The sequence below is a fragment of the Gallus gallus genome, chromosome 19 (genome assembly GCF_016699485.2).
Source record: "Gallus gallus isolate bGalGal1 chromosome 19, bGalGal1.mat.broiler.GRCg7b, whole genome shotgun sequence".
Classification (NCBI taxonomy): domain Eukaryota; kingdom Metazoa; phylum Chordata; class Aves; order Galliformes; family Phasianidae; genus Gallus; species Gallus gallus.
This window is the reverse complement of record NC_052550.1, coordinates 4,934,253-4,959,771: the sequence shown is the minus strand read 5'-3', so window position 1 is coordinate 4,959,771 and position 25,519 is coordinate 4,934,253. Positions and strand designations below refer to the sequence as shown.

The 25,519-nt window shown below is 48.3% G+C and overlaps 3 protein-coding genes and 1 non-coding gene across 9 annotated transcripts in view; 3 read left to right on the top strand and 1 right to left on the bottom strand.

Annotated features, from left to right (window-relative positions):
- Positions 1-950: 950 nt before the first annotated feature.
- Positions 951-10,009, top strand: UNC45B (unc-45 myosin chaperone B). Its single transcript, XM_046902575.1, has 21 exons — positions 951-1,007; positions 1,101-1,169; positions 1,299-1,460; positions 1,779-1,815; positions 2,303-2,478; positions 2,856-2,945; positions 3,202-3,369; positions 3,488-3,656; positions 3,814-3,984; positions 4,225-4,396; positions 4,822-5,122; positions 5,481-5,575; positions 6,112-6,253; positions 6,599-6,739; positions 7,140-7,267; positions 7,384-7,450; positions 7,554-7,667; positions 7,790-7,905; positions 8,550-8,667; positions 8,768-8,923; positions 9,238-10,009. The coding sequence occupies exons 3-21, from the start codon at positions 1,299-1,301 to the stop codon at positions 9,502-9,504; spliced, it is 2,790 nt and encodes a 929-aa protein (XP_046758531.1). The 5' UTR covers positions 951-1,007; positions 1,101-1,169; the 3' UTR covers positions 9,505-10,009.
- Positions 10,010-10,781: 772 nt separating this feature from the next.
- AP2B1 (adaptor related protein complex 2 beta 1 subunit) overlaps positions 10,782-25,519 on the top strand; it is a 71,231-nt gene continuing 56,493 nt past the window's right edge. For 2 of the 6 annotated variants that reach the window (XM_015296016.4, XM_415772.8), the window contains exons 1-5: positions 17,146-17,193; positions 19,886-19,943; positions 21,811-21,916; positions 23,304-23,439; positions 25,140-25,385. In XM_015296016.4, coding sequence (XP_015151502.2) covers positions 19,907-19,943; positions 21,811-21,916; positions 23,304-23,439; positions 25,140-25,385 — 525 coding nt within the window. In that variant the 5' untranslated portion in view covers positions 17,146-17,193; positions 19,886-19,906. Of the gene's footprint in view, positions 10,818-12,732; positions 14,682-15,337; positions 16,126-17,145; positions 17,194-19,239; positions 19,346-19,885; positions 19,944-21,810; positions 21,917-23,303; positions 23,440-25,139; positions 25,386-25,519 lie in introns of those variants that run through there. The other 4 variants (XM_046902573.1, XM_046902574.1, XM_040650364.2 and 1 more) reach the window with 4 other exon arrangements.
- LOC112530091 lies at positions 11,726-11,823 on the top strand. The gene has a single exon (XR_003071337.1). It is a non-coding gene; the product is annotated as a Z30 small nucleolar RNA (small nucleolar RNA).
- Positions 14,167-16,972, bottom strand: PEX12 (peroxisomal biogenesis factor 12). Its single transcript, XM_415773.6, has 3 exons — positions 16,825-16,972; positions 15,539-16,083; positions 14,167-15,009 (listed from the first exon to the last, which is right to left on the bottom strand). The coding sequence occupies exons 1-3, from the start codon at positions 16,948-16,950 to the stop codon at positions 14,610-14,612; spliced, it is 1,071 nt and encodes a 356-aa protein (XP_415773.3). The 5' UTR covers positions 16,951-16,972; the 3' UTR covers positions 14,167-14,609.

Genomic DNA, 25,519 nt, shown 5'->3' with positions numbered 1-25,519 from the left:
CACAACCTAACCACACCACCCTAACTCTAACAACCCACCACTAAATCATGTCCCAGAGCAAAGCTGCAGACTTAGGTGCCCTGCGCCCAGCACAGCCCCTCTGAGCCCTGCCATTGCCCCAGGGCTGCTGGAGGTTGCCTTGATGCTCCCTGGGGGGTGATGGTCCCACAGAGCTGGCTGGCTCTTCCCAAGGGCTGATGTGAGCACATGGCTGGAAATACCAGAGATGGTGACTTCCTGGGGGTGGCTTTTGGGCAGACCTACAGGGGTGTGCAGGTGGGTTTGTGCGGTGGAAGACAAGGATGCACTGTGGGGTTCTTTGCTGTCCCCAAAAGGGACACATGGGGGAACCCAAAGGCTGATTTCCTCCCTCTCTGCCTGAATTTCCTCACGAAAAATTTCCTTTTGCTTTCTCATCCTCCAGAGGGCCCCCAGCACCAACTGAGGTGCATGGAATAAGGGATGAAGCCACCGTTTTGGTACCAAACATGGCTCACTTGGGGCTCTGGAAGCTGCTGCTCCGCAGGGCTTGAGGTGGGCTGCGAGCACTGGCAGGGGGAAGCTGCCCCTACCGGGAGCAGTGCAGGAAAGGGGGTCCTGCTGCTTTCCCTCCACAGTGTTCTGGAAGGTGCTGGCAGCTGCCAGACAGAGCCACTTGTCCCTGTGCAGCTGTCTCATGCTTCCCTAAATAGAAAGGGACAAGGCACTGAGCACTAGGATGGGGGTCAGCCATGTGAATGGATTTGTTTATGGCACAAAGCCCTCCCATTCCAACTCCATTCCCCGTGCAGCTCTGCAGGTCGTGGATAACAGGGATCCACCCAGTGGGTGGGAGAGCAGCATCCCCTCTTGGTGCCCAGAGCTGCATACCCTTACACACAGTGTCCCCCCACACGCTGGCTGGCGGTGGCCCCCAGCCCTATATAGCACAGGGGACAGGCAGCAGTGACAGGTGACAGTGACACGCAGCAGGAGCTGCCAGCTCTTGCCCAAACTTGGAGTGGGAGGTGAGCTCTTTCCGGAGCCGTCTGGACTCTCCAGACTTTCTGAGCTCTTTCTTGTTATTTTATTTCTATTCCTTGGTCACTGCGGACCTACAGCTGTAGGGGTCTACAGCTGAGAAGCCACAGCCTTGAGGAGCAGTTTGGTTTTCTGAGCACTTCAGCCTGGTAAGGTGCTTTTGTTCAGGGTTACTCAGCAGGCAGCCCAAAACAGAACAGGCACGAATTTCACGTTTTTCCTTAAAACTCCCAAGCAGCCTAAAATGTGTGTGTGTTTTTTTTCTCTCTGCTCCCCAGATGGAGGATCCCATCCAGCTGAAGGAGGAGGGCAACAAATATTTTCAAGCCAGCGACTATGAGAGAGCCGCTCAGAGCTACACACAGGCCATGAAGCTCAACAAGGACAGGGCACTGCAGGCCGTGCTGTACCGCAACCGGGCAGCATGCTTCCTGAAAAGGGTGAGGAAAGCTCTGGGTTCCGTCCCCATAGGGCTGAACATGCTGGTTTGGCTCAGCAGTGGTCCCAACCTCGAAGAGCTGCAAGATTTTCCATTGCTGCCTGCAGGTTGTTGTTGTCTGATCCACACCAGACTTTTCCTCTTTTCCTTCTATCACCAATGAGATGCTACCCAAAGCTCCCTTCTTGCCCTCCGTAGGCTCCTGCTGCTTTCACCTGGGTGCCCTGTTAGTGGGAACAGAGCTTGAGTTGCACCAGCAATGGGGTCATGCTTCGCTGTCCCACTGCTGATGAGTTGCTCTGCTCCTCTGGTTTTGCAGGAGGAATATGCCAAGGCAGCCTCGGATGCATCTAGAGGTAAGGAGGGGTTGTGTTTGTGTTCATCTGCTTTTGGGGCACTGCGGTCTCATGGTTTGGTGTCCCTTAGCACACAAGTGCTGGAGAAGGTACGAAACTGGTACCAAAACCACTGGCACCAAACTGGTGCATCAGTGCTGGTTTGGTACCAGTTCACTCTGAGATGACAATACCTTTGCCTCCAGGAAAGGTAGTCACTGTATATTATAGGATTGAAGCTGAAAAGACCACTAAGACCACCCAGTCCAACCATCCACCCTTGGCTGTCATTGCTCTAGACCATGCCCCTCAATGTGACATTGACCCTTTTCTGGAGCACCTCCAGGGATGGGGACTCCACCACTCCCTGGGCAGCCTGTGCCAATGCATCACTGCTCTTTATGAGAAGAATTTGTTCCTTATATCCAACCTGAAGCAGATGACAATTTACATGGGGGATTTTCAAGAAGCAGACTCTGTTGCCCTGACCTTTGGATCCCTTTCCCAGCTATTGACATCAATTCTTCGGATATCAAAGCTTTGTACCGGCGCAGCCAAGCTCTGGAAAAACTGGGAAAATTGGACCAAGCATTCAAAGATGCTCAGAAATGTGCTACCATGGAGCCCCACAACAAGAACTTCCAGGAGACCCTGAGGCGCCTGGGGGCTGACATCCAGGAGAAGGTAAATCCTGGGGAGCGGTACTGGGCTCAGGACCCGGAGATGTGGCACTGAGGGACATGGTGGGGATGGGTTGAGGCTGAACTTGGTTATCTTAGGGGTCTTTTCCAACCTTAATGATTCCACGATTCAATGGCTTTGTGGACATAGTGGGAATGGGTTGGGGTTTGACTAGATGATCTTGGTGGTCTTTTCCAACCTTAATGAGTAATGACTCTATTGGGGTGAGCTGGGCGATCAGCTTTCTGCTTTCTGGGAAGCGATGCCCATGTTGTTATCCAGCTTGTTGTCTTCCATTTGGGGACTATGGTTGTCTTGAAGTGCTAAAGGAAAATTGCTTCTTGGTTTTCTGATGCTGCACATGCTCTGTGTTGGAACAGCTGCGCATTCAGTTCTCCACGGACATGCGGGTGCAAAAGATGTTTGAAATCCTGCTGGATGAGAACAGTGAGAAAGAAAAGCGAGAGAAGGTGAGAATCTGGCATCACTCCTATGCTCAGGAAAGGTGGGCCCCGAAGCACCCCAACTGGGATTCAACCTGTCCATCTCTTCCACCTTCCCTGTGTTTCCATCCAGGTGCTGACCCACTTTTTTTATAGGGAAGATCAAACCTGACCTCCAGGTGCACCTGGAGAAGGTGCTTGGGATGAGAGCTGGCGGTCCCAAACATATCCCAGAGGTGTTCTGCAGGCTGCGCTGCTCACCTGTCCCCTCTCTCCCACCCAGGCTGCCAACAACCTCATAGTCCTGGGCCGGGAGGAAGCGGGTGCTGAGAGGATTTTCCAGAACAACGGGGTCAGCTTGCTGTTGCAGCTGATAGAAACCAAAAATGCTGAGCTGGTCCTGGCAGCTGTGAGGACACTTTCGGGCATGTGCACAGGACATAAGGCTCGGGTGAGCAGCTTGGGACATTCACTGCTGTTGCCTTGTACCTGGAGAGTGGAAAATCACAGCTGTTCACAATGCACTCATGCCCTTTGCTAACAGCTCTGCTCTCTCCCTTTGGGGCCAGGCCACTGCCATCCTCCATTACCTGGGCATTGACAACATCTGCATGTGGATGTCGGTGGACAACGAGGAGATCTCACTGGCTGTCTGCAACCTCCTGCAGACCATCACTGACTGCTTGCTGGGGCAGGGCAAGGAGGAGCACCATGGCAAGGAGGAGGCTGTGGTGCTAGGTAATGGCAGTCCCTGGTCTTGTTGGAGAAGCAAGGGAGCTGCTCCTCTAACTTCAATACCAATGTTGCAGCCATGTGATGGCTTCGAATGGTATTCACTGAGTTCAGCTTTCAGAGAAAACTTCTAACTGGCTGCTGCTGCCTTGATTCTGTATAGATACTAAAAAAGACTTGAAGATGATCACGATGCGTTTGCTGGATATGTTGGTCAGTAAGAATGTATCTGGGCAGGGACGAGACCGAGCTCTCAACCTCCTTAACAAGAACATACCAAGGAAGGACCTGAAGGACCAGGACAACAGCAGGACCACTTTTGTCATTGACAACGGTGAGTCCTTCCTTTCATCCCTGCTCTAGCTTGGGAGGTGCTCAATGCCACAAACCCATGAGCAGAACATTCATGCCAGTAACTCTCTCGATAATTTCTTTGTCTAAAGATGATGTGATTAGGCTATAAAGTAACTGGCAACTCAGCTGGCTGTTTCATTGCAAGAACCCAGCAAACAGCATCCTGAGTTTTGGACAGGCCCTCTCTCCTCTAGCAGCCATATCACTTCATTGTTTCCAGGCTTAAAAAAGATACTGAAAGTGGTGGGCCAGATTCCTGAGATGCCTGGCTGTCTGCCACTGACAGAGAACACCCAGCTGACTGCCTCCATCCTCCTCAATAAGCTCTACGATGACCTGCGCTGCGACCCTGAGCGTGACAACTACCGTGTGATCTGCGAGGAGTACATCAAGTGAGTGGGGTGGGCTCCCTGCAGGGCTAAAGCAAGCCGTGGGGATTTCTTAGATGCCAAACTGAGGCCTTTGCCTGAGATTTGCCTGATTTGCCTGAGATCCTGCAGGATCTTTGAGCATGGAACCTCATGTACTCCTACCAGGTGGATTGCAATCTTTGCATGAATTTGTGCTCGGCTGTGTCCCAAATACCTATATATTTTGCTAATGGTGCTCAGCCCAGCAGAGAAACCATAGAATATCCCAAGTTGGAAGGGACCCACAAGGATCACTGAGTCCACCTCCTGGCTCCAGACCACCCAAAAATCAAGCCCTATCCACTTGAAACAAAACTGCTCACTCCATTCCTACACAACAAGGAGCTGCTCAAGGGAATGAGAACAGTGAGCAACCACTGTATGTTGACTCTATCTGTCCCATGCAGGAGCAAAATTGACCCACAGAACATGGACAAGACACTCCACGCCATCCAGATAGTGTCTGGAGTTCTGCAAGGGCCCTTTGACTTGGGCAACAAGCTGCTTGGCATGAAGGGGGTGATGGAGATGATGGTTGCCCTGTGTGGGTCCGAGAGGGAGATCGACCAGCTGGTGGCTGTGGAAGCCCTCATCCATGCTTCCACCAAGCTGAGCCGGGCCACCTTCATCATCTCTAATGGAATAACACTCCTGAAGGAGATCTACAAGAAGACCAAGAATGAGAAGATCAAAATCCGAGCCCTAGTGGTAAGGATGCCAGCCTCTTTGTCACCTCCTTAACCCTGGGTTTGGGAGAGGGAGGAGGTACTGGGGATGTGTTGGGGTTGCTCACCACAGCTCGGGATGGCTTGTGGTGCTTTCCTTACAAGAGGGACATGCACACCAGAAAAAGCACAGGTATTACTGGTAACTTTGAAGACAAAACTGGTTAATATTCCACCAAAGACATCCAATAAGGGCACAACATCTGACTTTGCTGTGCTACAAGCTGAAAAATCTACTGTGTTTTTGGATGTTTCCTCTTAGACTTGACTTCAAATATGGGATTAGGCTGACTTTGGGCAGCAACACTAGAGGATTAATGAATTATTCTATTCCTCCTCAGGGACTCTGCAAGCTGGGCTCAGCAGGAGGGACAGATTATGGGCTGCGGCAATTTGCTGAGGGCTCCACGGAGAAGCTCGCCAGGCAGTGCCGGAAGTGAGTCGTAGCTTGGCTTTAGTTCTGTTATTCCTGACTTTGCAAAACACAACATGCTCCTCCCTGGCCACACATCACCTTCATTCCCTGCTGCAGAAATGCCTGCGGGGAGAATCATAGAATCAAAGAATCATTAGGGTTGGAGAAGAACTCTGAGATCCCTAAATTGAACCCTAACCCATCCCACCACGCCCACTAAACACGTCCCTCAGTGCCACATCTCCACAGTTCTTGAATATGTCCATGGATGGTGACTCCTCCACCTTCCCAGGCAGCCTGTGCCACTGCATTACCACTATCTTGGAGATGTTTTCCCTAATATCCAACCTGAAAACCTCTCCTGGAGCAATTTGAGGCCTTTCCCTCTTGTCCTACTGAAAGAGAAGTTCTTTTCCTGAGGGACCCATAGAGAGTTGTAGTATAACCCAAGTGCAGGCTCAAGCCTGAAATGTTCTCAGCACATTTGTTCCTCTTTCCTCTCTTTCCAAAGAAATCAGTCCTGGCTCCTGAGATAAATGTAGATTTCTCTCTTCCAGGTGGTTGTGCAACACCAGCATTGATGCCCGCACCAGGAAGTGGGCTGTGGAAGGACTGGCATATCTGACCCTTGATGCAGATGTGAAAGATGACTTTGTGGAAGATGAGCAAGCCCTGCAAGCTATGTTTGAGCTAGCCAAGGTCCTATCCCCTTACACTGTTCTCTCATCCCTCTTGTATCATCAGGCTCTCCAGAGTAACACTGCCTCCCTACGCAGGAGCAGTTCTGACCCCAAACCCTCACCTCTAGTTTAGAAGAAGTTCAGTTTTGCATGTACTGCTGAGATACCCCTAGATGTCAACAGATAAGAGCAGAAGTTTGCTATCAGCAACTGTAATAGGTGTTACCACTTGTAAACCAAAAGCATCAAGGTTCTGACACCATCTGATGGGACTGTGTCCTGTTTGACCATAAACTTCAGTTTTTCCCTGACCTGGGGATAAGCCAACGAGCACTTCAACTAGGACTTTTATTTTTCTGTGCAGACAAGTGACAAGACTATCCTGTATTCTGTGGCTTCTGCGCTGGTGAACTGCACCAACAGCTATGACACGAAGGAGCTGGTCCCAGAGCTGGTGCAACTGGCCAAATTCTCCAAGCAGCATGTGCCTGAGGAGCATCCGAAGGTAGGGTGTGTGTGGCCAGGAGGTGCTCAGGTCTGAAGATTTTAGATGTTAGGTGGAAGTTCTTTACTCAGAGGGGGGTGATGCAATGAACAGGCTGCCCAGAGAGCTGTGGATGCCCCTTCCCAGGAGATGCCCAAGGCCAGGCTGGATGGGGCCGTGGGCAGATGAGCTGCTAGGGGGCCATGAGCCCATGGGGGCTTGGAACAAGGTGATATTGAAGGTCCCTTCCCAGCCCATTCTGATTTTTTTCTTTGGTGTATTCATTGTCACAGCCACCAGGACTCCCGGTTCCCAGCCTATGAGGCTGGAATTGCTTTGCTCCCCAACGAGACGTGACTATAGCCAAGCAGGATGGCAGCTGCTAGGGGCTAATCCCTTTGCCATGTCCTCCCCTCTGCAGGATAAGAAGGATTTTGTCGTGAAGCGAGTGAAGCGGCTGCTGAAAGCCGGCGTCGTCTCAGCCTTGGCCTGCATGGTGAAAGCTGACAGTGCCATACTGACAGACCAGAGCAAGGAGCTCATCGCAAGGTGCCTGCTGGGCTGCTGGGTTTTGAGTGGGATAGAGTTAATTGCAGAACCTTTGTCCCGTCCCGTGGGGGAGGTGGGTTATTGCTGTTCCAGAGAGCGATGCTGTGTTTTTGCAGGGTGTTCCTCGCATTATGTGATGACCCCAAGGACCGTGGGACCATTGTCGCTCAGGGTGGTGGAAAGGTGATTCCTCTTCTACCTGCAGCCCAGCCTGACGTGCATTAAATGTCTGTTGGGATCCTACAGTGAGGGGAGGTGGCATGTAATGCTTTCCTGTGTGTGTTAGGCCCTGATACCTCTGGCTGTGGAAGGCACAGACGTTGGCAAGATAAAAGCTTCTCACGCTCTGGCAAAAATTGCTGCTATCTCCAATCCAGATATAGCATTCCCAGGAGAGAGGGTAAGTTTTAAAATAAAACAGAGAAGTGAGAAATCACTTGTTTTTGTTGTTGTTGTTGTTTTTTCCCAAATGAAAATCACCAAGATCTGAGCTGGACAAGCAGTGACACCTCTTGTTCTCAGGTGTACGAGGTGGTGAGGCCCCTCGTCAGCTTGCTGAACACCGAGAGAGACGGCCTCCAGAACTATGAGGCTCTCCTGGGGCTCACTAATTTTTCAGGAAGAAGTGATAAGCTTAGGTGAGTGCAGCTGCTTTTTGGGCTTCTTCCTTGCCCAGCTGCTTCGTCAGGAGTGAATCCGAATTTTACTTCAATGCTTTTCTCATCGGACTGGGAAGAGTGGTTAATTTGAGATGCCTTTGGCAGAGCTATAAAGGTCCCTGAACAAAAGGATTCATAAAATAGCCACTAAGAAGTGTTTTCCCTCTGGAAACAGAAAAAATAGTGTGAATTCAATTTGCATTAGGTATGATACATGTATTAGGTATGATATATGTGGTAATGAACCACATATCATGAGTGGGAAGATTTATTTCAAGCCCTCCCCCCCCCATGCCTCTCATTTGTGTGCAGTTAATGTTTTAGGTTGATTATAAAAGAGAAAATGGTTTCAAACTAACAGAGGGCAGATTTAGGTTGGGTGTAATGAAGAAGTTGTTTACAATGAGGGTGGTGAAGCACTGCACAGGTTGCCCAGAGAGCAGTGATGCCCATCCCTGCACACCCCCAGGGTCAGGCTGGAGGGCTCTGAGCACTGATGGAGCTGTGGGTGTCCCTGTGCATTGCAGGCAGTGGGACCAGATGGTCTTTGGGGGTCCCTTCCAACTCAAACCATTCTATGATTATTACATCTCATGATGTGTTTTGATTCCTCTTCAACACAGGATGAAAATAGTCAAAGAGGGGGCATTGCCAGACATTGAAAACTACATGTTTGAGAACCATGATCAACTCCGACAGGCAGCCACGGAATGCATGTGCAACCTGGTGGTCAGCAAGGAGGTAACCGCATCTCAGGCCTGGCTGTGTGCAGCAGCGCCTGAACCGCCTCGATGACGCATTCACACTGCGTTGTCTCTGGATTCTGTGGCTTTTTTTCCAGGTTCAAGAGCGGTTTGTGGCTGATGGAAACGACCGGCTGAAGCTGGTGGTGTTACTGTGTGGTGAGGATGATGAGAAGGTCCAGAAGGCAGCAGCAGGAGCCCTGGCCATGCTTACAGCAGCACAAAAGAAACTGTGCTCAAAGATGACTGAAGTGGTAAGACCATAATTTAATTACCAACAACGTAGGCATAACCTTGAATGCTTCTCTTAAGGACGATGTCCAACAGTTGCCCAGTGAGGAACACAGTGTGCATGTTCCTCGTTCATCCCACAGAAAGTAAAGCAACCTTTCTTAAGCCAGCTTCAAAGGCTTCATCTTAGAGATGAAACTATTATTCTATAGCTATTCTTCAGGTGAAGCCCAGTGTATAAGCTGTCAAACAAGGTTAGGAATGCAATGTTACGCCCTTAAAACTTGGTTGAGGTAATACTTCAGACCTATACTAACAACATTTCCCTTCCTTGAAGACCACCCAGTGGCTTGAAATCCTGCAGAGGCTCTGCTTGCATGATAACATGGAAGTGCAGCACCGTGGACTGGTCATCGCTTTCAATTTAATCAGTGCCAGCAAAGAGCTGGCAAAGAAACTGGTGGAGTCAGAGCTCCTGGAGATCCTGACGTACGTTGGCAAGCAAGAAGATGACCCCAAGAAGCAGCACATCATTAACGCAGCACGTGATTGTCTGACAAAGTGCATGGATTATGGGCTGATCAAACCTCTCTCTCGAGCGTGAGGAAACGGAAAGTACCAAAAAAGGGCTGGGTGGGGAAAAAAACCTACTGAGAAATGTGAAGAACAGATCCATGAAGAAAACTTAACCCCGTTGCTAAGGCAAGGAACACAGCAGTGGGGGATTGGTGTTTGGAAAAGGGGGCACTTGCGTCAGAAATTTAGAAAGCATCCATCTGAGCTCTAGATGGTGTAAATCCATTCATTGCCCCCATTCCGCCGACAACGCTTGAAGTTTCAGCTGTAAAAGGAAATGGTTGTTTGGGGAATGTGCTCAGGGCTGCAGGAAGGAAACTCAACTGAAGTGAGATCAGTTCTGCAACCATTCACAGCTCCTGGTACAATGATAGCACCAGGTTTAATTGCCTCCCATCCCATGGTCAGAAAATAAATGGTGTGCTTTTTTTGTTGTTGTTCATTTTGGGTATTTTTAAATGTCTTTAAGTGGTGTGCCAGTGTGTGAGGGTGGTGGATGAACTCTTAATAAATGCATTACTGTGCTCCATGTAGAATCTGTGCCGCTCTGCTTTAATTAAGCAAATGGAGGGTCTAGGGCAATTCTCAGCTGCAATATATTGAGCAATCTGGAGTAATGTGACACAAACTAACTTCATTGCTGCATCAACCAGATCAGCTGCTGCAGATGATGGTCTTCCAACCTCCACAGGTCCCAACCCTTGGTTTGGGGAAGTCTTTGTGCCCTCCCCATAGAGTACAAGCAGCCCGCAATAACCCAGAGCAGCAGCACTCACTGCACAGCAGCTGGGAGTTTCTACCACATCCAAAACAGAAAGCTTGCCTAAAATCCCCAGGCCACCATCTGACTCTTCTGTTATAGCCAATCTCAGCCTCCCCGCTGTTAGCTGGAAGCCATTTCCCGTTGTCCCATCACAGTGCCCGTCCCTTCTTTCTCACAGCCCCTTCAGGTACTGGAAGAAATCACAGGCGAGAAACCGTTTTAACTTCTGTACCAAGTCACGGTCATACTTTTCCTTTCAAAGCACTTTCTGTTGGGCTGATGGGATCATTTTTATTTCTCGCATCATTTGCAGTTGTTACTTCACTGTTTTTATTCAGGGAAATACAACAGCTCATCGTTTTCATTTCTTAAGAAAAAGTTGCTACGCAACGGCCGGCCCGCCTCACAGGGCGGCCCCGCCCCCTCAACCGCGCAGGGCGGGAAACTCTCGTGCCGGCGCCTCGCCTTCCTATTGGCGAGCTCCTGAGTCAGTGAGTAGAAACACGTGTTGCCATTGGATGTGAGTCGGCGGGGGGCGGGACAAGGCGAGGAGTTCCTGCTGGGCGCGTGGGGCCTGGGTGAGCGGGGCGCTGAGGGGAGCGGGGGGCGGTAGGGCTGCTGAGGGGCTTGGGAGGTGATCGGGGGACTCAGGGATCAGAGCCTGGCTGGCAGGGATGAGTGCGTGGAGGAGATGGGAGCTGCAGTGCAGATGGGTGGCTCGGAGGGGAGGGTCAGATTAAGATAGGCCTGTTGGGCCCTTGGAAGGCTGCTGCAGGGTTTAGATGGCAGGCTTTTCCTCCGCTGTTTTGCCTGGTGTTGGGCCTTCCTGGCACCTCAGCTCGTGGCTACTATATCTGTACTTCCTTGCAAAGCATGCTCTGGCCTCTTACCTGTAACGGTAGGCACTGCTAAGGAGACAGAAAATGCTGCACCTGGGGATGAGTATAACACATAAGCCAGCTCCCTCTACCTGTTGCACTCCTGTGTATGAGGTAGAGCTTTAATTAAGTTTGAAGCCAATGGAGTAGCAGTAAAAGGGACAGCAATAAAAGAGATGTGTGTGTGCAGCAGGAGGCACATGCTGGTTGAGCAACAGTGTTTATGAAGGAGAAATACAGAGCTTTTCCATGCGTTACCCTAACAACTTGGCTTTGTCACACATGCAGCTGGACACAAGCTCTATTAAGAAGTGAAAGCAACCACACCGATAGCATCAAGTACCACCTCTGCAGCACTGCTACGCCAGGGGGTTGGGTATAAATAATAAGCAGGTAGACTAACAGTTACATACAGAAGGAAAAGTCAACTTGCCCAACTAGTGAAGGGATCTGGTTGTATGCAGCACTCCTCCTCCAGCTGCAGTCCAGGTCCAAAAGATGCTCTCGCTTCCCTAGCTGGCTCTTATATGTGCTATGTATTAGAACTTTTCTGTCCTAATTCCTGGCCTGAGAGCAAATTCCTTGTTGAATGGAAACAGATTTTCCCAAAGCAATGATGAGTGAAGTATTCTCTGAACTGGTATTGCTGAGACTCTTTGTCTTTGCTCTGACCAGGGCATGATCACGTAATCTTCTCTCTGAGCTTATTTAGGCTAAGCTCTTCTAGAGCAAACAACTTTGCTGCTGCTTGAAATCCTAAAAAATAGTGAGGAAAAAACAAATTCATAGGTTTTTTTGCTTTTTTTTTTTTTTTAGCAGTAGAAAAAATATTGATTTGAAAACTGAGTTGTGCAAATAGCTGTTCGGATTTGTGTATTTTGCTGCAGTGCCAGATTCAATATAGAGCTTGCAGAGAGAGAGGTTTCTTGGCTTTTCTCCTATGTGTGACATGGCTTTCAGACCTCCAGCTGCTACAGCCTCTGTATCCTCTGCACTTGTAAATGCAATGTAGACTCTGTAAGATGGGAGTTTGACATGTAGCATTTTTAGAAGTGAGCTCTGTTGTCAGGAGTGGCTGTGGTGCTCTGCTCTCATGCTGTCTGTTGGGTGTGAGGTGGAGAGGAGCTGGTGAAGAAGTCATTCAGCTGCTTCTCTTCTGATAGGGCTGAGGACGTTGAAATGCAACTATTAGAAAAAGAATATGCCTAATGTAGCATTCCCCCAAACTCTTCATTGGAGGTGGTTTTTATTGCATGTCATGCATGTGAATTTTCAGAGAGAAAATTACTGACGAGGTTTCAAATGACTTCTCTGATGTCATGAGACCCTCTAAAAGATACCTGGGTTCTTATGTACCTATTGAGGTACCCAGAAATGATAGCACCTGGAATGCCTGGTAGGTGCTGAGGGGGTTTTAATTTCTATTTTTGAAAACACAGCAACTTTACACTGACACCTGACTCAGGAATTAGTAATGGGCTGTACTAATCTGAGTCCATGGGACTGCAGAGGGATGAAGTGCAGCCCTTTCGGGGAGGAGAAAAGGCTGAGCTAATCAAACAAGTACAAGAAAAGATACGGGGCCACTGTAATGCAGTTTTTTATTCTCTTCCAGGTTTTGGTGATAGCTTTATATTCATTTCTCTCTGCTTGTGGAGAAGGAAGCTTCTATGGGGGTATGTATCCAGAAGTACAGTTACAGTGATTCTCTCCTAATGAGAAGTCACATGGTTTCTGATGAGGAAGTGTGGAAGGCAACTGAACTGTTAGTGCTTTCTTTTTTAATTCAAGTGTCTAGATTTGCTAAGAATGTGGCTTAGCTTTGCTGGGTGTTCTAAAAAAGATTTGCAAAGTCAAATTCTGACAATGATGTATTGTGCAACTCCAGTGCCACTGTTAATGTGGATGTAATTGTATTAATAATATCGTGCACTGAGGATGCTTTGGTCATGACCATAGACCTCACAGTTAATATGTAAACTCAAAGGTTGGTTTAATAAAGCTGGTGGTCCTTTACAAATAGATTTCTTGTCTGTCTTTAGACCTTATGGCATCAATAACACAGTGGAAAAGCAGATAAAATATAGCATTTATGTAATTCACATTAATTTCTCAGCTTTGTTTTAGAGCAACAAACCTGAACAGATATTAATTTGTCTGTTGAGGACGGTCCAGTCAGAAGGAGTCAAATTCAAGTTGGTATTCTTCAGTGACCTGCAGGAACATTAAACATCTACCAGGTAACTGCTAGCCTGTCACTGCTGTGGGCTTAATGCCCGTTAGTCAGATAGGCATTAAAGAGCTATTTAACATTCAAAGGAGAAATTACAGCTGTTCAGACCTGGAAGCCTCAGATGTGGGTGGTTCTGTGCAGGAAGGATGGTGCAGAATTTGCCCATGTAATTTGTGCAGCAAACTTTGCTTCATGTCACAGAATCACAGAATGGCCTGGGTTGGAAGGGACCTCAAAGATCATGAATCTCCAACCCCCCGCCACAGGCAGGGCCACCAACCTCCATATCTAATACTAGACCAGGCTGCCCAGGGCCCCATCCAACCCAGCCTTGAACACCTCCAGGGATGGACGGGGCACCCAAAAATGTCCTAAAAGCATCCATGTCCTAAAAGCATTGTGACTGTAATGTCTGGAGTAGCTAACTGCTGTTCTTTAAAGCCAAGTGAGGAAAAAAGCAGCCTTCCAGCACGAGAACTCATCTGTCAAGCAGGAAGTCATCATAACATCATGTTTTCTTTTTCCCTCTGTTTGATGAAAGGAGATGCTTCATTATTATATCATACGTGCCCAACCAGCTAGTTTTGTTTTTGTTGCCCTTTTTATGTTTTAATTAAAAATATTGAAAAAAAAATGTTTTGTTACTTATATATGTTAATTATATATTTTATATACACCCCAGTCAAGCCATGTGTGGTTGGGACTGGGATAACTGCAAAGTAATAGTTAATTCAAACCTAGACATTGAAGATTCCCAGCACACGAAACACTAATCTTGTACCCACAACCCTCATCTGCAAAGGTGAACTGCCAGCAAACTTTTTCCAATCATCAAAAATTTATTTGGGTTCTTGATCAAGAAAGAACTTTGCTTTATAAAAGCAGATAACAACAGAATCAGAGACTTATTTAACAATTCATCGATTGGCACAGCTGCTGCTTTAAGTTGGTTTGTCATTCCTCTCCTTTGTGGAGAAAAGGTATCCTCCCTCTTTTATTCCTGCTTACATTTCAACTCTTATTCCTACAAAGAGTCAGAGGTTTTAATTTAGAAGTGTTGGTGGGAATTAGGGACATCATTCAGAGGTGAGTAGGAGCAGACCTCCACATGCAGCTCAACCCTTGAGCCCTTTTCCACTGTTACTTTCTCCCCTTCTTTTAGGCAGTCAGAGAGCAGTGTTCAGCTGCCCAGCAGTACAGCACCACATTGACTACCCAGCCACTATCCTCAGAGATCTCTGAAGCATTGGGCAGCTCTTTCAGCTCTCAGGAGAGTACAGTTTGACAAGGTGCTGGAGCTCTGTGGCATAGCCTGTAATTGGGCAGCGCTGGTGAGTCTTCACATAATTATACACACAACGGTAGCAAAACACAAAGCCAGACGTGGAGAGGGCTGTGGCATTGACTCGGACTTTGCGGCACAGAGGGCACACTGTCTTCAATTTGGGTAGGAGAGCTGAGTCCACCCCGTGGTCGAGATGCACAGGGGGTGGAGGAGTAGGGAGCGCTGTCAGAGATTTGATAGTTTCTTGGTTTTCAGAGGAGTACCACCAGTCCAGGAACTGGAGGAAGAACACACACACAGACAGGCCGGTGGACAGCGAGAAGGCGATGCCACCCAAAGCTTTCCTCACTGCTGACTGCACTTGTGTTTTAATGCTGCAGCAGGGAGAGAAGATACAGAGAAATAATTAGTACTGTGCATTGGCCCATCTGCAAACTGACAAAGAGTTGTGGAGAAAAGCACTGCTTTATACAGCTTAACACTAAGCTGTGACATCAGCACGCTTCAGGTCACGTGCTGACTAAATTGGAAGAGTTTGGATTGAAGGGACTGGGACCACAGATCATTTCACTCATGGATCATCATTTTACAGAACATTAAGCATGGTTATGTCTTAATTGCAACTCAGAAAAATCTAGTAGTTAAGTTTCCATCCTTTTAGCAGAATTGTTACAGTCAACTTTCCTTGTTTCAAACATGTAGGTAACAACTGAACGGAATGGAGGTTGGAATGTAAAAAAAGAAGCAAAACAATCAATTTTATTACCACTAAATCCTGTGAAGCTAACCCCTGCTACCTGTATCCACATTTTCATCACTTATATTCCTTCTGGAGCATGTTTTGAGAGAAGGAAACTTAATCTTGAAGATTAATAACACTCAGGAACGCAGCTGCTGACATACCTGTGTGTTTGACTTGAGGCTGCTACAGCCAGTTTCTTCTCCAGGGCCTGGATATCCTCTGCAGTCAGTCTCACCAGGCGAACGCCAGCCAGCCGCAGCAAGGGGGAATGATGCTGAGCCTTCCCGAGGATGTAGCACAATTGCTGGATCAGAAACCAGCCCTCCCAGGCCATGTTTATAAAGGGGTAGGCAGCTAGAAAGGCTCGGTAAAAACGCTTCCAGGAGGATGATGGAGGATGGATGGAGTACTCATCCTCTTCCCTAAGGCTGGACACGAGCTTCTCTAGCTTTCCTTTTAGGTAAGGAACAAGAATCAGCAGCAGGAGAGACTTCCAGTGCTGCTTCTTTGGCAGGCCAGCAGTGGCCAAAGGTTGCTGTTTGCAATCTCCTGTCGGTATCCTCTTTAAGCTATAAAAGTTCTCAGAAAAGGAGGCGCTGCACCTGGCCAGGTAGTGCTGCTGGAGCAGAAAATCCAGAAGGACATAGATCTCATCAAACCTGCGCCAGAGGAGGCCGTACCGGCCAGGATTAGACTCAGCGAGCACCTGCATGGAAAGAGACACAACAGGCATGGATCTGGGAGTGCTGTGAGTTATGCCTTCAAGCTGGGTGTGCCAAAGCTGCTCCGGTAGCTTATGAGAATCATGGAATCATTAAGGTTGTAAGAGGCCTTTCAGGTCCCCAAGTCCAACCCCGGCCCACCCCACCATGCCCACTGACCACATCCCTCAGTGCCACATCTCTACAGCTCTGGAACACCTCCAGGGACGGAGACTCCCCCCAGTCCCTGGGCAGCTGTGCCACCACATCACAGCTCTTTCCAAGAAGAAATGTTTAATACCCACCCTGAGCCTCCTCTGGTGCTGAAGGCCAACTGAAGGCCATCACCTCTCGTCCTATCGCTGTTACCTGGGAGCAGAGGCCGACCCCACTTCGCCCCAACCTCCTTTCAGGCAGCTGGAGAGAGTGATGAGGTGTTTCCTGAGCCTCCTCCAGACCGAACCACCCCCGTTCCCATAGGACTGTGCTCCAGTCCCCTCACAGCTTCGTTGCCCCTCTCTGGTCATGCTCCAGAGCCTCAACGTCTTTCTTGTAGTGAGGAGCCCAAAACTGAGCACAGCACTCGAGGCGTGGCCTTACCAGAGCCGAGTACAGAGGGACGATCACCCCCCGGACCCGCTGTGGTCTCACACCCGTAGCTGAGAGGCAGCGGAGGTGAGGCCCCGTGGGTTTCCCAGCACCAGGCCTTCAGGCCAACCCTGAGCTCCCTCCCCTCAGGGCCTTACCTTGACCAGGTGCAGCAGGGCGGGCTTCACGGCCGCCATCAGGCTGTCCTGGGCCACAGCCTCGAAGATGGAGGGCCGGTCGTCACCGGCCGCCTCGGCCGTCAGGTGGGCGCCTAGCTCCGCCATGCCGCCCTCCCCGCCCCGCCGCAAGGGGGCGCTGCGACTCCCACCCCGTTGCGGAGGCCGAGCGGGCGGCGCTCCTCCTCCTTACCTCGCCCCTCTATGGTGGAGGGGCGCGGCCGCTCCAGGCGGGGAGAGCTTTCTTCTCGCTCCTCGCGAGTCCTCCCGGGTGCTCCCTTCGCTTCCGCTTCCGGTTCTGCCACCGCCCCCACCCCGCAGCTGTGTGTCCGTCCGTTCGTCCGTCCCAGCGTGAGTGGTGCCGGGACGTCGGGAGGGGGCATTGGGAGAGGGTGGAGGGGGATCTGGTGGGGTACTGGGAGGAGTTGGGAGGCCCTGGTGAGGCCCTGGGAAGGGGGTTGGGGAGAGGGTGGGAGGCACTGGTGAGGTACTGGGAGGGGATGTGAGAATGGGGTTCTGGGATAAGGTACTGGGTTGGGGCAGTGATCGCTGGTGGGGTACTGGGAGCAGCCGGGGGACGCTGGGGGAGTGCTGGGAGCGGATGAGGGTGTTACTGGTGGGGTACTGGGGGTGGGTGGGGGCACTGATGAGACACTGGGAAGGGGTTTTGGGAGAGGGTGGGAGGCGCTGAAGGGATACTGGGAGGGGGTGTTTGGATGGAGTGGGAAGGAAATGTTAGGAGGTGTTATAAGGAGGAGGTGGTGGCACTGGGGAGACACTGGGATTGGGTAGTTATTGCAATTGGGGCACTGGGAGCAGGTGGGGGTCACAACAGGCCTGGGGAGTGCAAGGTACTGGGAGGGGCTTTGGAGGGACTGATGAGTGCTGGGAGCACTGTACAGGAGTGGAGGCTGTGGGTCTGGGAAGGAAGCAGGGATGGAAATTAGCAGAGAGAGCTGCTCGGTAATATAGGACTGCTCCTGCAGCTGGGGGGCATGAGGAGAGCTGTGGGAGGTGCTGGGTACGAGGACTGGGTTCCCGCTGCCCACAGAGGTTGGCACGTGCCATGTGGGCAGAGTGCTCAGGCAGTGCTGTCCCTGTGCTGCCGGTTTGTTTCTCATTGGGTCTGATGTGTTTAAATGTCACACTGGTGTGAGCAGCATTAAGCTTTGCCAGAGCTTCTGGAGAAATTCCTCTGTGTGTCTCTTCTTGTTGGCACAGGGGGTAGGAACGGCAGCCTCTCGCAGCTCAAACACCGTGTAGCTGTTTCTGCTTTAGCAGGTGGTGGTTGGACGTGGATCTTGTAAGGAAAGGGTGACCAGCTTTAGATTTTCCCTAAAAATACAGGGCTGTTTGTGACACTGTTGTACATTCTTTAGGCTTTCCAGATTTAGGTTTGTGTACAAGGAGCTGGCATTTTCTTGAGTTATTTAAAAACGTGGCAGTTTGTAATGCTGGGCTGTTTTGGTTCGGCCTTCAGCTGAGATTTGCTATAAACCGTGTGGAGTTGTCTTGGTGCATGAGACAGACTCAGCACTGCTAGCAAGCTGTCTCTTAACAACGTGTGAAGCAGCTCTGTCATAGATGAGGCACAGAATCTGTGTGCTCTGCTGGAAGAGAGCTGCTTTTCCTGAATATGGCAGTTTGCTGCTTATTGAGCTGAATCTAATCTCACTTCTGTCTGTTTGAACAGAGGTGATGAAGGCAGGTGCTGTGCTTGGCCTTATCTGGGCCTGAGTGTTTTTATCATTCTTTGTGTTTCCAAACGTGAGCTGAGGTCAGAAAAAACAGCAGAATGTCCTGCTTTGGGATTTAAAGGTCATTATCAAAATCCAGTGAGGGTTTTTTCCTATGTGTAGCTTTATATAACAGTAATGATATATGTGGTAGTGGTGGTGTTTTTCTTTTCTTTTTTTTTTTTTTCTCCTGGATTTTCTGTATAATCTGCTCTTTTGATCACTGTTAAAGCAACATTGGGCCAGCTCTGCTGGGAGATGTGCCCCAGGTTGACAGATCCACCTTTAATGCAACCAGGAACAGCATGGTGATGCTCAGTGCCTTCTGTGTGGCATCCTGCCAAGTGCTCTCATAGAGAAAAACACTTAAGTGCTCTTTAGAGCTGGGCTGCGGTCCGAGGGACTGTGTCAGCAACAGCATTGCTGAACCTGGGCTGGGTTTGTAGTTACAAAAGGTAATGAGATGGGGCAGCAGGTTGCTTGTCTGCTTGGATGGGTAATGACTGCTCTGCCTCACCATGCTGTGAGCGTGTTAAGGGTGATGGCGGTTGTGGGGGGGGAAGAAGATGCTGGTGGTGATGGGATTGGTTAAGGGATGAGGAAGGAAAGTGTTAAGAAACAGTGAGCTGGTTGCACAGCTGGGCAGGGTCTTGGGTTCATCCTCTTGGTGCTGAGCCAGCACAATGTGAGCAGTATGGAGGCAGACAGGCTGCATTTAGGGGAAAAATTACTTGCTGGCTTTGCTGGTAGCATTTAAGGTCATAGAGGTACGTTTAAGAGGAGAGGAATTGGACAATAGGTAGAAAAAGGATGGGGGGAAATAGGAGAAAGCCTGTTTTGGTTGTTTCTAGGGTCATGGATTCTTAGCGCCCATGCAGACTGCTTCATCAAAAACAGTAGATCTGCCCACTCCTCTGCTTGTTTGTCAGCCTGTACTTGAGAATTGTTTGAGTCGTGTTTGTCACAGAGCTGGCAATTGCAGGAATGAAATGATGGATCTCCACATATGTTTGGGCAATCCTTGTAATGTAACGTATTGCTAATTTGGTTCTGAGGAGCAGGGAAGTGCTGGTGGGGCCGTTCTCTGCAAAGCACTTGGCTGGCCCAGCAGCATTTCTTAGTCCAATCCACAGACATGCAGTGCAGCACTGAAATAATAACCTCATGTGAGTGTCAGAGGTGGGGTGGGAAATCTTGGCAGAGAAAGATATCAATTTCAAGCTTGAGAGAGCTGAAAGGTAGAGGCTTTTCTTTGCAGTCTGTTGTCAGCTCCCCGTGCTGTCTGACTCTTACATTATTCTTTTCAGGTGTCTTAAGGAACTGGAGCCATGACGGACTCCAAATACTTCACGACCAATAAAAAAGGTTGGTGTTAAGTGGGCATGGTGGATTGGGGGTGGTGAGGGGCTATTTTTACATGGCTTTTTAACTGCACGCAGAAGAACTTGTGCTTTTCTGTTAGCTCTGTCCCTGTTTCTCATCATAATTGTCCAGGGAGAAACTTCAGAAGTAGGTCACATGGTGACAAAAGACAAAACTGATGTAATATACAGATCTGTGGTGCATTAATTGACCTATACTGATGCTTTTTGAGCATGAGAGAACGACACAGAAGGATTTGAGTGCCATTATGGTCAGAAACAATGATTTAGTTATGGGCTAACGGGTTCAGGACTGAGGATGGTTGTTCAGTTGGGCATCGCAGGATTATGGTGATTGAGAAAGATTAATACTTAAGGTAGATGCATATGTCTCTGCCTCAAGCTGACACGTAGGTAATGGGGTTTCCCGTTGCTGCATCCTCCAAAACTGCAGCGAAATACGTTTGTTTTCCATGTGCTGCATTTGACATTGCCTTGGCTTTACCATATACGCAGTGGTCACCTCTCCTCAGGAGTAATAGCAGCAGCTGAAGACTGGAAGGGGTTCTTGGGGCTGTTTTACCCATTTACCTGCTTGCTTTGCTGGAACAACCCCAGACAGATTTCTTTTTTTTTCCCCTGAACTGGTTCTTAAACAAAGCAGTGTTTATCCTAGCTCTCGCTGGCTGTGATTTAAGCCTGATGTTGCTCATCGCCTCTCCCGGAGATGTAGAAAATGGTTCATATCAATCTCTTCTTTTCAGGATGGCTGAATGTTTCTAATGAATGCTTGCCAGTGAAAAATCGACAGCGTTGATCTATTTATGAGCTCATTCTGAAGCTTAATGAAACATAAATTAAGCAAATGCAGTTTGCTCCTTTCTGAGGAGCAGCTCTGCCTGTAAGTTCAGTCCTAAAGCGTCAGCCAAGTGTGTCTGAGATGACTGCAGGAGGCTGAGCTGCACTGAGCTCTGGTGAGCGAGCTGCTGCTGGCTGAGCACTGCTCGGGGCATGAGCTGTGTGAGGAATGCCCACATTGCTTCCTCAGACAGGAGGCAGTGGTCACTGCACTCCATTCTTCAGAACAGGAACCTCTTTTTCTTGAAATCCATGTTAGTCATCTTCTGTAATGGGAACTGCTGCTCTGAGAAAGCAGTATCATTGTGTAGGAATTGAGAGTTAGGGGACAGGATGTGTTTTATCGAAGACATTTTGGTGTTTGTAAGGAATGTGTCCTTCTCAGCCTGTGGTTTCTGGTGTAATACTGCTCCTTCTTGGGGAGCTGTCTGTCACTGAGGAGCCTTATCCCTCCCGCAGTGCTTGCTGTGTCTGGAGGAGGCCTGATAAGCTGCCTTCTGCCTGCATGCTGTACTTTGCAAACTTGTTTTGCTGTTCTTGTGATCCAGCCTGAGCTGACTTTCCATGCAGCAATATCTGGAGAAATTCTTATCATGGAAAAGGCTGCTATGTTGACTTCAGAATTTGGGCAAGCTGTTGTTACTTGCTGATTTTGTTGGTGGGAGTCTAGTGGCTCCAGACATCTTTTCGTCCTACTTATATAATGGTTGCCTCTGAGAAACAGATACTACAGGGATATGATTTAATGTTCTGGAAGCGGGAGAGCTGCAACATGCAGTGTGATTCTTGTTAACTGCTTTCTGTTAGCAAGGTGTAGCCCGTATCACTCTGAGTGTTGCAGCTTTGCAGCTTCTTGGGCTGTGTTGTCCATAAAATCTGACAGTTTCTGCATGCTCCTGTACTGGTTTTAGAGGAACAACAGGCCAGAAGAATAAAAAGTCACTTTCAGGCTGCCTCTGAAGCCAGACCATTTTCTTTTCCAAGAAGGCTCAATCCTTTCTGTTTTCTTCCAGGAGAGATTTTTGAACTCAAGGCTGAACTCAATAATGAAAAGAAGGAGAAAAGGAAAGAAGCTGTAAAGAAGGTTATTGCAGCCATGACTGTGGGGAAGGATGTCAGGTAAAAGCAAGTTTCTTCCACTTGTAGCATGTCTGGTTCTGCTGGGCCTCCCTTGGGTGTACTGGGCATGCTCCTCTATCAAAAACTTACTTGTTGTAACATAAATTTACAGCACACTTTAAAATGAGTGTTTTTAAAAGAGAACCCTTGAGATTTCATCACGGTTGCTGAAGGTTGTAGAATCATAGAATGGTTTGGGTTGGAAGAGAACTCTAAATATCATCTAGTCCAAACCCCAGCATGGGCATTTACCATCTGCAGTGCTGACTCAGTGCTTTTCTCCCTCTTTGAGGCAGCCAGAGAGACTTGCTTGAGTGAATGCTTTCTCTCTTCCGGCTTCCCTTGCTACTGGAATCTGCTGTAAAGTCACAGTAGTCCTGGATTCATGACAGTAGGATCTGTTGCCACGGAAATTAAGATAAGGCAGCAAATTTAGAATCATGACTTCATCATAGAATGGAGGAACACATAAACTGTAAGGGAGAAAAAGTAATGTTTTTGCCTGCAATGCTTGACCTTCAGCTTTAGATCTCTGCCGCATGGAGAGCTGCAGATGTCCTTGTGTAGTTTTCTGCTTTCCTATGCAGGGCTGTTTAGAGATTGATGCTTGATATTTGAGTGACACTCAGCTTATCAGTGGTTAATCTACTAATCGTGTAAGGTTTTGCTAGGCTGAAATTTGGCAGGTTCTTTGTAAATGCCCTACATTACCACAGCATTTTTAAGCATCTGTTTTTGTTGTTGGTTATTTTCAAGGCCTGACATGGTAAAGTTTCTTATTGGCTGAACTCTTCAATTGAAATACTTTACAGAAATTGCATGAATTTTTACCTGTTCCAGGTGTGATTAGTGATCAAAGTGTTACAAAACTGATTGCAAATTGATTAGGAGGGTGTATGGGGACTGCTGGGTCACAGCCTGAACCACTGATTGAGCACCTGGGGAAAAGACCCGGTCAGCCCTGGGAGCACAGGTGAAGGCAATTCAGCTGTGATACTGGGAGGGGTGAAGCCTGGCTGCACCTCTCTTAGGCCTCATTTAAGGGTTGACTGCCACAGGGGAAGGATCTCTTTCTGGAGATCCCTCCTTGACGAGGTTTTCCCCTGCAAGCCTAGAATCTTCTGATACAGGTGAGCAATCTTCTTCCCTTCCTTTATAGGACCTTCCTATTGTACTGGTCCTTCTGTTGTCACACCTTTGTTGTAATGCCTTTCCCATTGTATTGATGTGTCTAATCGCTACAGAAGGGAAGTGACCTGTGATTAGACTGCACAACAATTAGAATTGAACTTGTTTTCTTGGTTTCTTTGATATTTACCCTATCCCTTTGTGTATCCAGTAATCTCACTGCTTTTTCTCAATTCTTGTTTCACCCTTATCTGTCCAGCTCACTCTTTCCTGATGTTGTGAACTGCATGCAGACTGACAATCTGGAGTTGAAGAAGCTGGTGTACCTGTACCTGATGAACTACGCCAAAAGTCAGCCAGACATGGCTATTATGGCTGTCAACAGCTTTGTGAAGGTAACTTGTTCCCATGGCTCATCAAAGAATGGTCCTCCAGAGTGGTTGCTGCCGTGCCTCCCTTTGTCCATCAGCCTTTCTGAGCTGTTGTTTATCTCTGCTTTTGTACTGGAGTCTCTGGTTTGAAGTTGTGTGTATAGAGGAGCAGGAAATAAGGAGTTGGCAGGCTGAGTCCAGCATATCTAGGTCCTGTCTCTCTCTTGCTGCCTCTACTTACTGCAGAGGAGATGACTTAAGTGCCCTGAAAGCGGTTATGAGAAAGCAAGCTCCAGGAAAAGCTGCTTTTATCATTTTTCTAAGCGTTGTTGCAGGCCACCTTCTGTCACTGGTAACAGAACATATATTTTTCATCTTCCAGCCTTTGTAGTAGCTCTGTCATACATATACCTAGTTCTTTGAATGCCTCAGCAGTGTGCCATGTGGAAAGCTGTTCTCTGGTGAAAATGAAAGACAGTTCAGTGAAAATAACAGCATGATTGCAGTGTTGCTTTTAATTCTGTTGTCAAGTTACCTCTCCTTATCTAAGAAATGTTATTTCAGTCCCATGTTATGTAAGTTAAAACCTGGCTCTTAGAAAAAGTTTGAGACTCCTCCTAAAGCATTACAAAATCCCAGAAACCAGGGAATGTGATCATGTTGTGAGTTTCCTAGTGTGGTGTGTGATGCTGGAAGAGGTGAGAAGAACTCGGCTGAGAGCAGCTCTGTTCTGCCCAGGACAACGTACCTATCTCCACATACAAGCTCTTGGAAAGAATATTGTCTGTCATCTCTGAAGTGTAATACTGTTAGAACAGACTAACAAATATAGCCAGCGTTTTCCAGGCAGAGAAATGTCTGATGTCCTTTTTGACAAACTGAGGGACAAGCATTAGTATAGTGAAAATGTTGGCACTTGTATAGACTAGCTCAGTGATTCACAGTTCACAGTGGTGAATGCTCTGGTAAGAGATGTCACTTCTTGTATCCTTTGAAGTGAATGGGTTTGGATGTGTTTCAGCTATAGGACATGAAAGCAGTGAAAGATAAGTGTTCATAGTGCTTCTTGTGGGTCATTTTGCATCCATCCTATTATAACCTGAATGTGGAACAGGGTTGCTCAGAGATGTAGATAGAGTGGGGGAGTAGATGAAGAATTTAGCTTTAAAATGTACTGAATTTTTAGAATGATTGTGGGGGTTTGAAGGGTAATCATCTCATCAGAAAAACACCTCTGGAGTCACCTTCGGTGCTTCCTATGCTGCTTGTGTCTAGACCTGGTGGCCTGTGAGAAGTAGGCCTCAATAACTGTCATGTTGTATAACTGGTTACTTCTTCCATTGTATTCTTTGGTTCCTTTAGACTGAAAACTGTATTTTGTCTTCAAGCAGCCTTTGGATGTTGAGAGGTGCCTTTCCAGCATAGCTGTGCTTTAGGTTTGGCTGCTGTGTTGAGGGAAGCTTTGTCTGGGGAAAACCAAGGGACACAGATCAGTGTTACTGTTTTGGGAACTGTCATAGCCTGAAAACGTTTTGTGATGGTATGGAACATTTCTGTGAACCTGTTCTACCTTTTATCATCAGTCTGAGTTAACTGCCTTTTTGAATACACAATCCAATAGGATGCCTTTTGTTTGAAATCAGAGCAGCGTGATTCTGGCTGCGGGGAAGATATAAGTGATGATTACTGCAGGATTGATGACTGTGTGTTCTTTCTCATTGCAGGACTGTGAAGACCCAAACCCTCTCATCCGTGCTCTAGCCGTCCGTACCATGGGATGTATCAGGGTGGACAAGATCACAGAGTATTTGTGTGAGCCTCTTCGCAAGTGTCTGAAGGATGAAGACCCTTATGTTCGAAAAACTGCAGCTGTCTGCGTGGCGAAGCTGCATGACATCAATGCCCAGATGGTGGAGGACCAAGGATTTCTGGATTCCCTGCGTGACCTGATTGCAGACTCGAATCCCATGGTAATATATATATCCTTGCAGTGCATTGCCTGAATTTGCAACAGACAGACAATCAGGAATGTGAAGGCTTCTAATTGCAGTTGATGCGCCATGAGGAATGCATTGATTAGGGAATGCTTACTGCTTGAGAAAAT

Excerpts from the sequence above, each read along its gene's own strand:
- UNC45B (XM_046902575.1), top strand. The coding sequence starts at position 1,299 with ATGGAGGATCCCATCCAGCTGAAGGAGGAGGGCAACAAATATTTTCAA. Across the intron at positions 3,985-4,224 it reads CACTTTTGTCATTGACAACG|GCTTAAAAAAGATACTGAAA; the intron begins GTGAGTCCTTCC and ends CATTGTTTCCAG. Across the intron at positions 5,123-5,480 it reads TCAAAATCCGAGCCCTAGTG|GGACTCTGCAAGCTGGGCTC; the intron begins GTAAGGATGCCA and ends ATTCCTCCTCAG.
- PEX12 (XM_415773.6), bottom strand. The coding sequence starts at position 16,950 with ATGGCGGAGCTAGGCGCCCACCTGACGGCCGAGGCGGCCGGTGACGAC. Across the intron at positions 16,084-16,824 it reads CCCTGCTGCACCTGGTCAAG|GTGCTCGCTGAGTCTAATCC; the intron begins GTAAGGCCCTGA and ends CTTTCCATGCAG. Across the intron at positions 15,010-15,538 it reads GCCTCAAGTCAAACACACAG|CATTAAAACACAAGTGCAGT; the intron begins GTATGTCAGCAG and ends TCCCTGCTGCAG.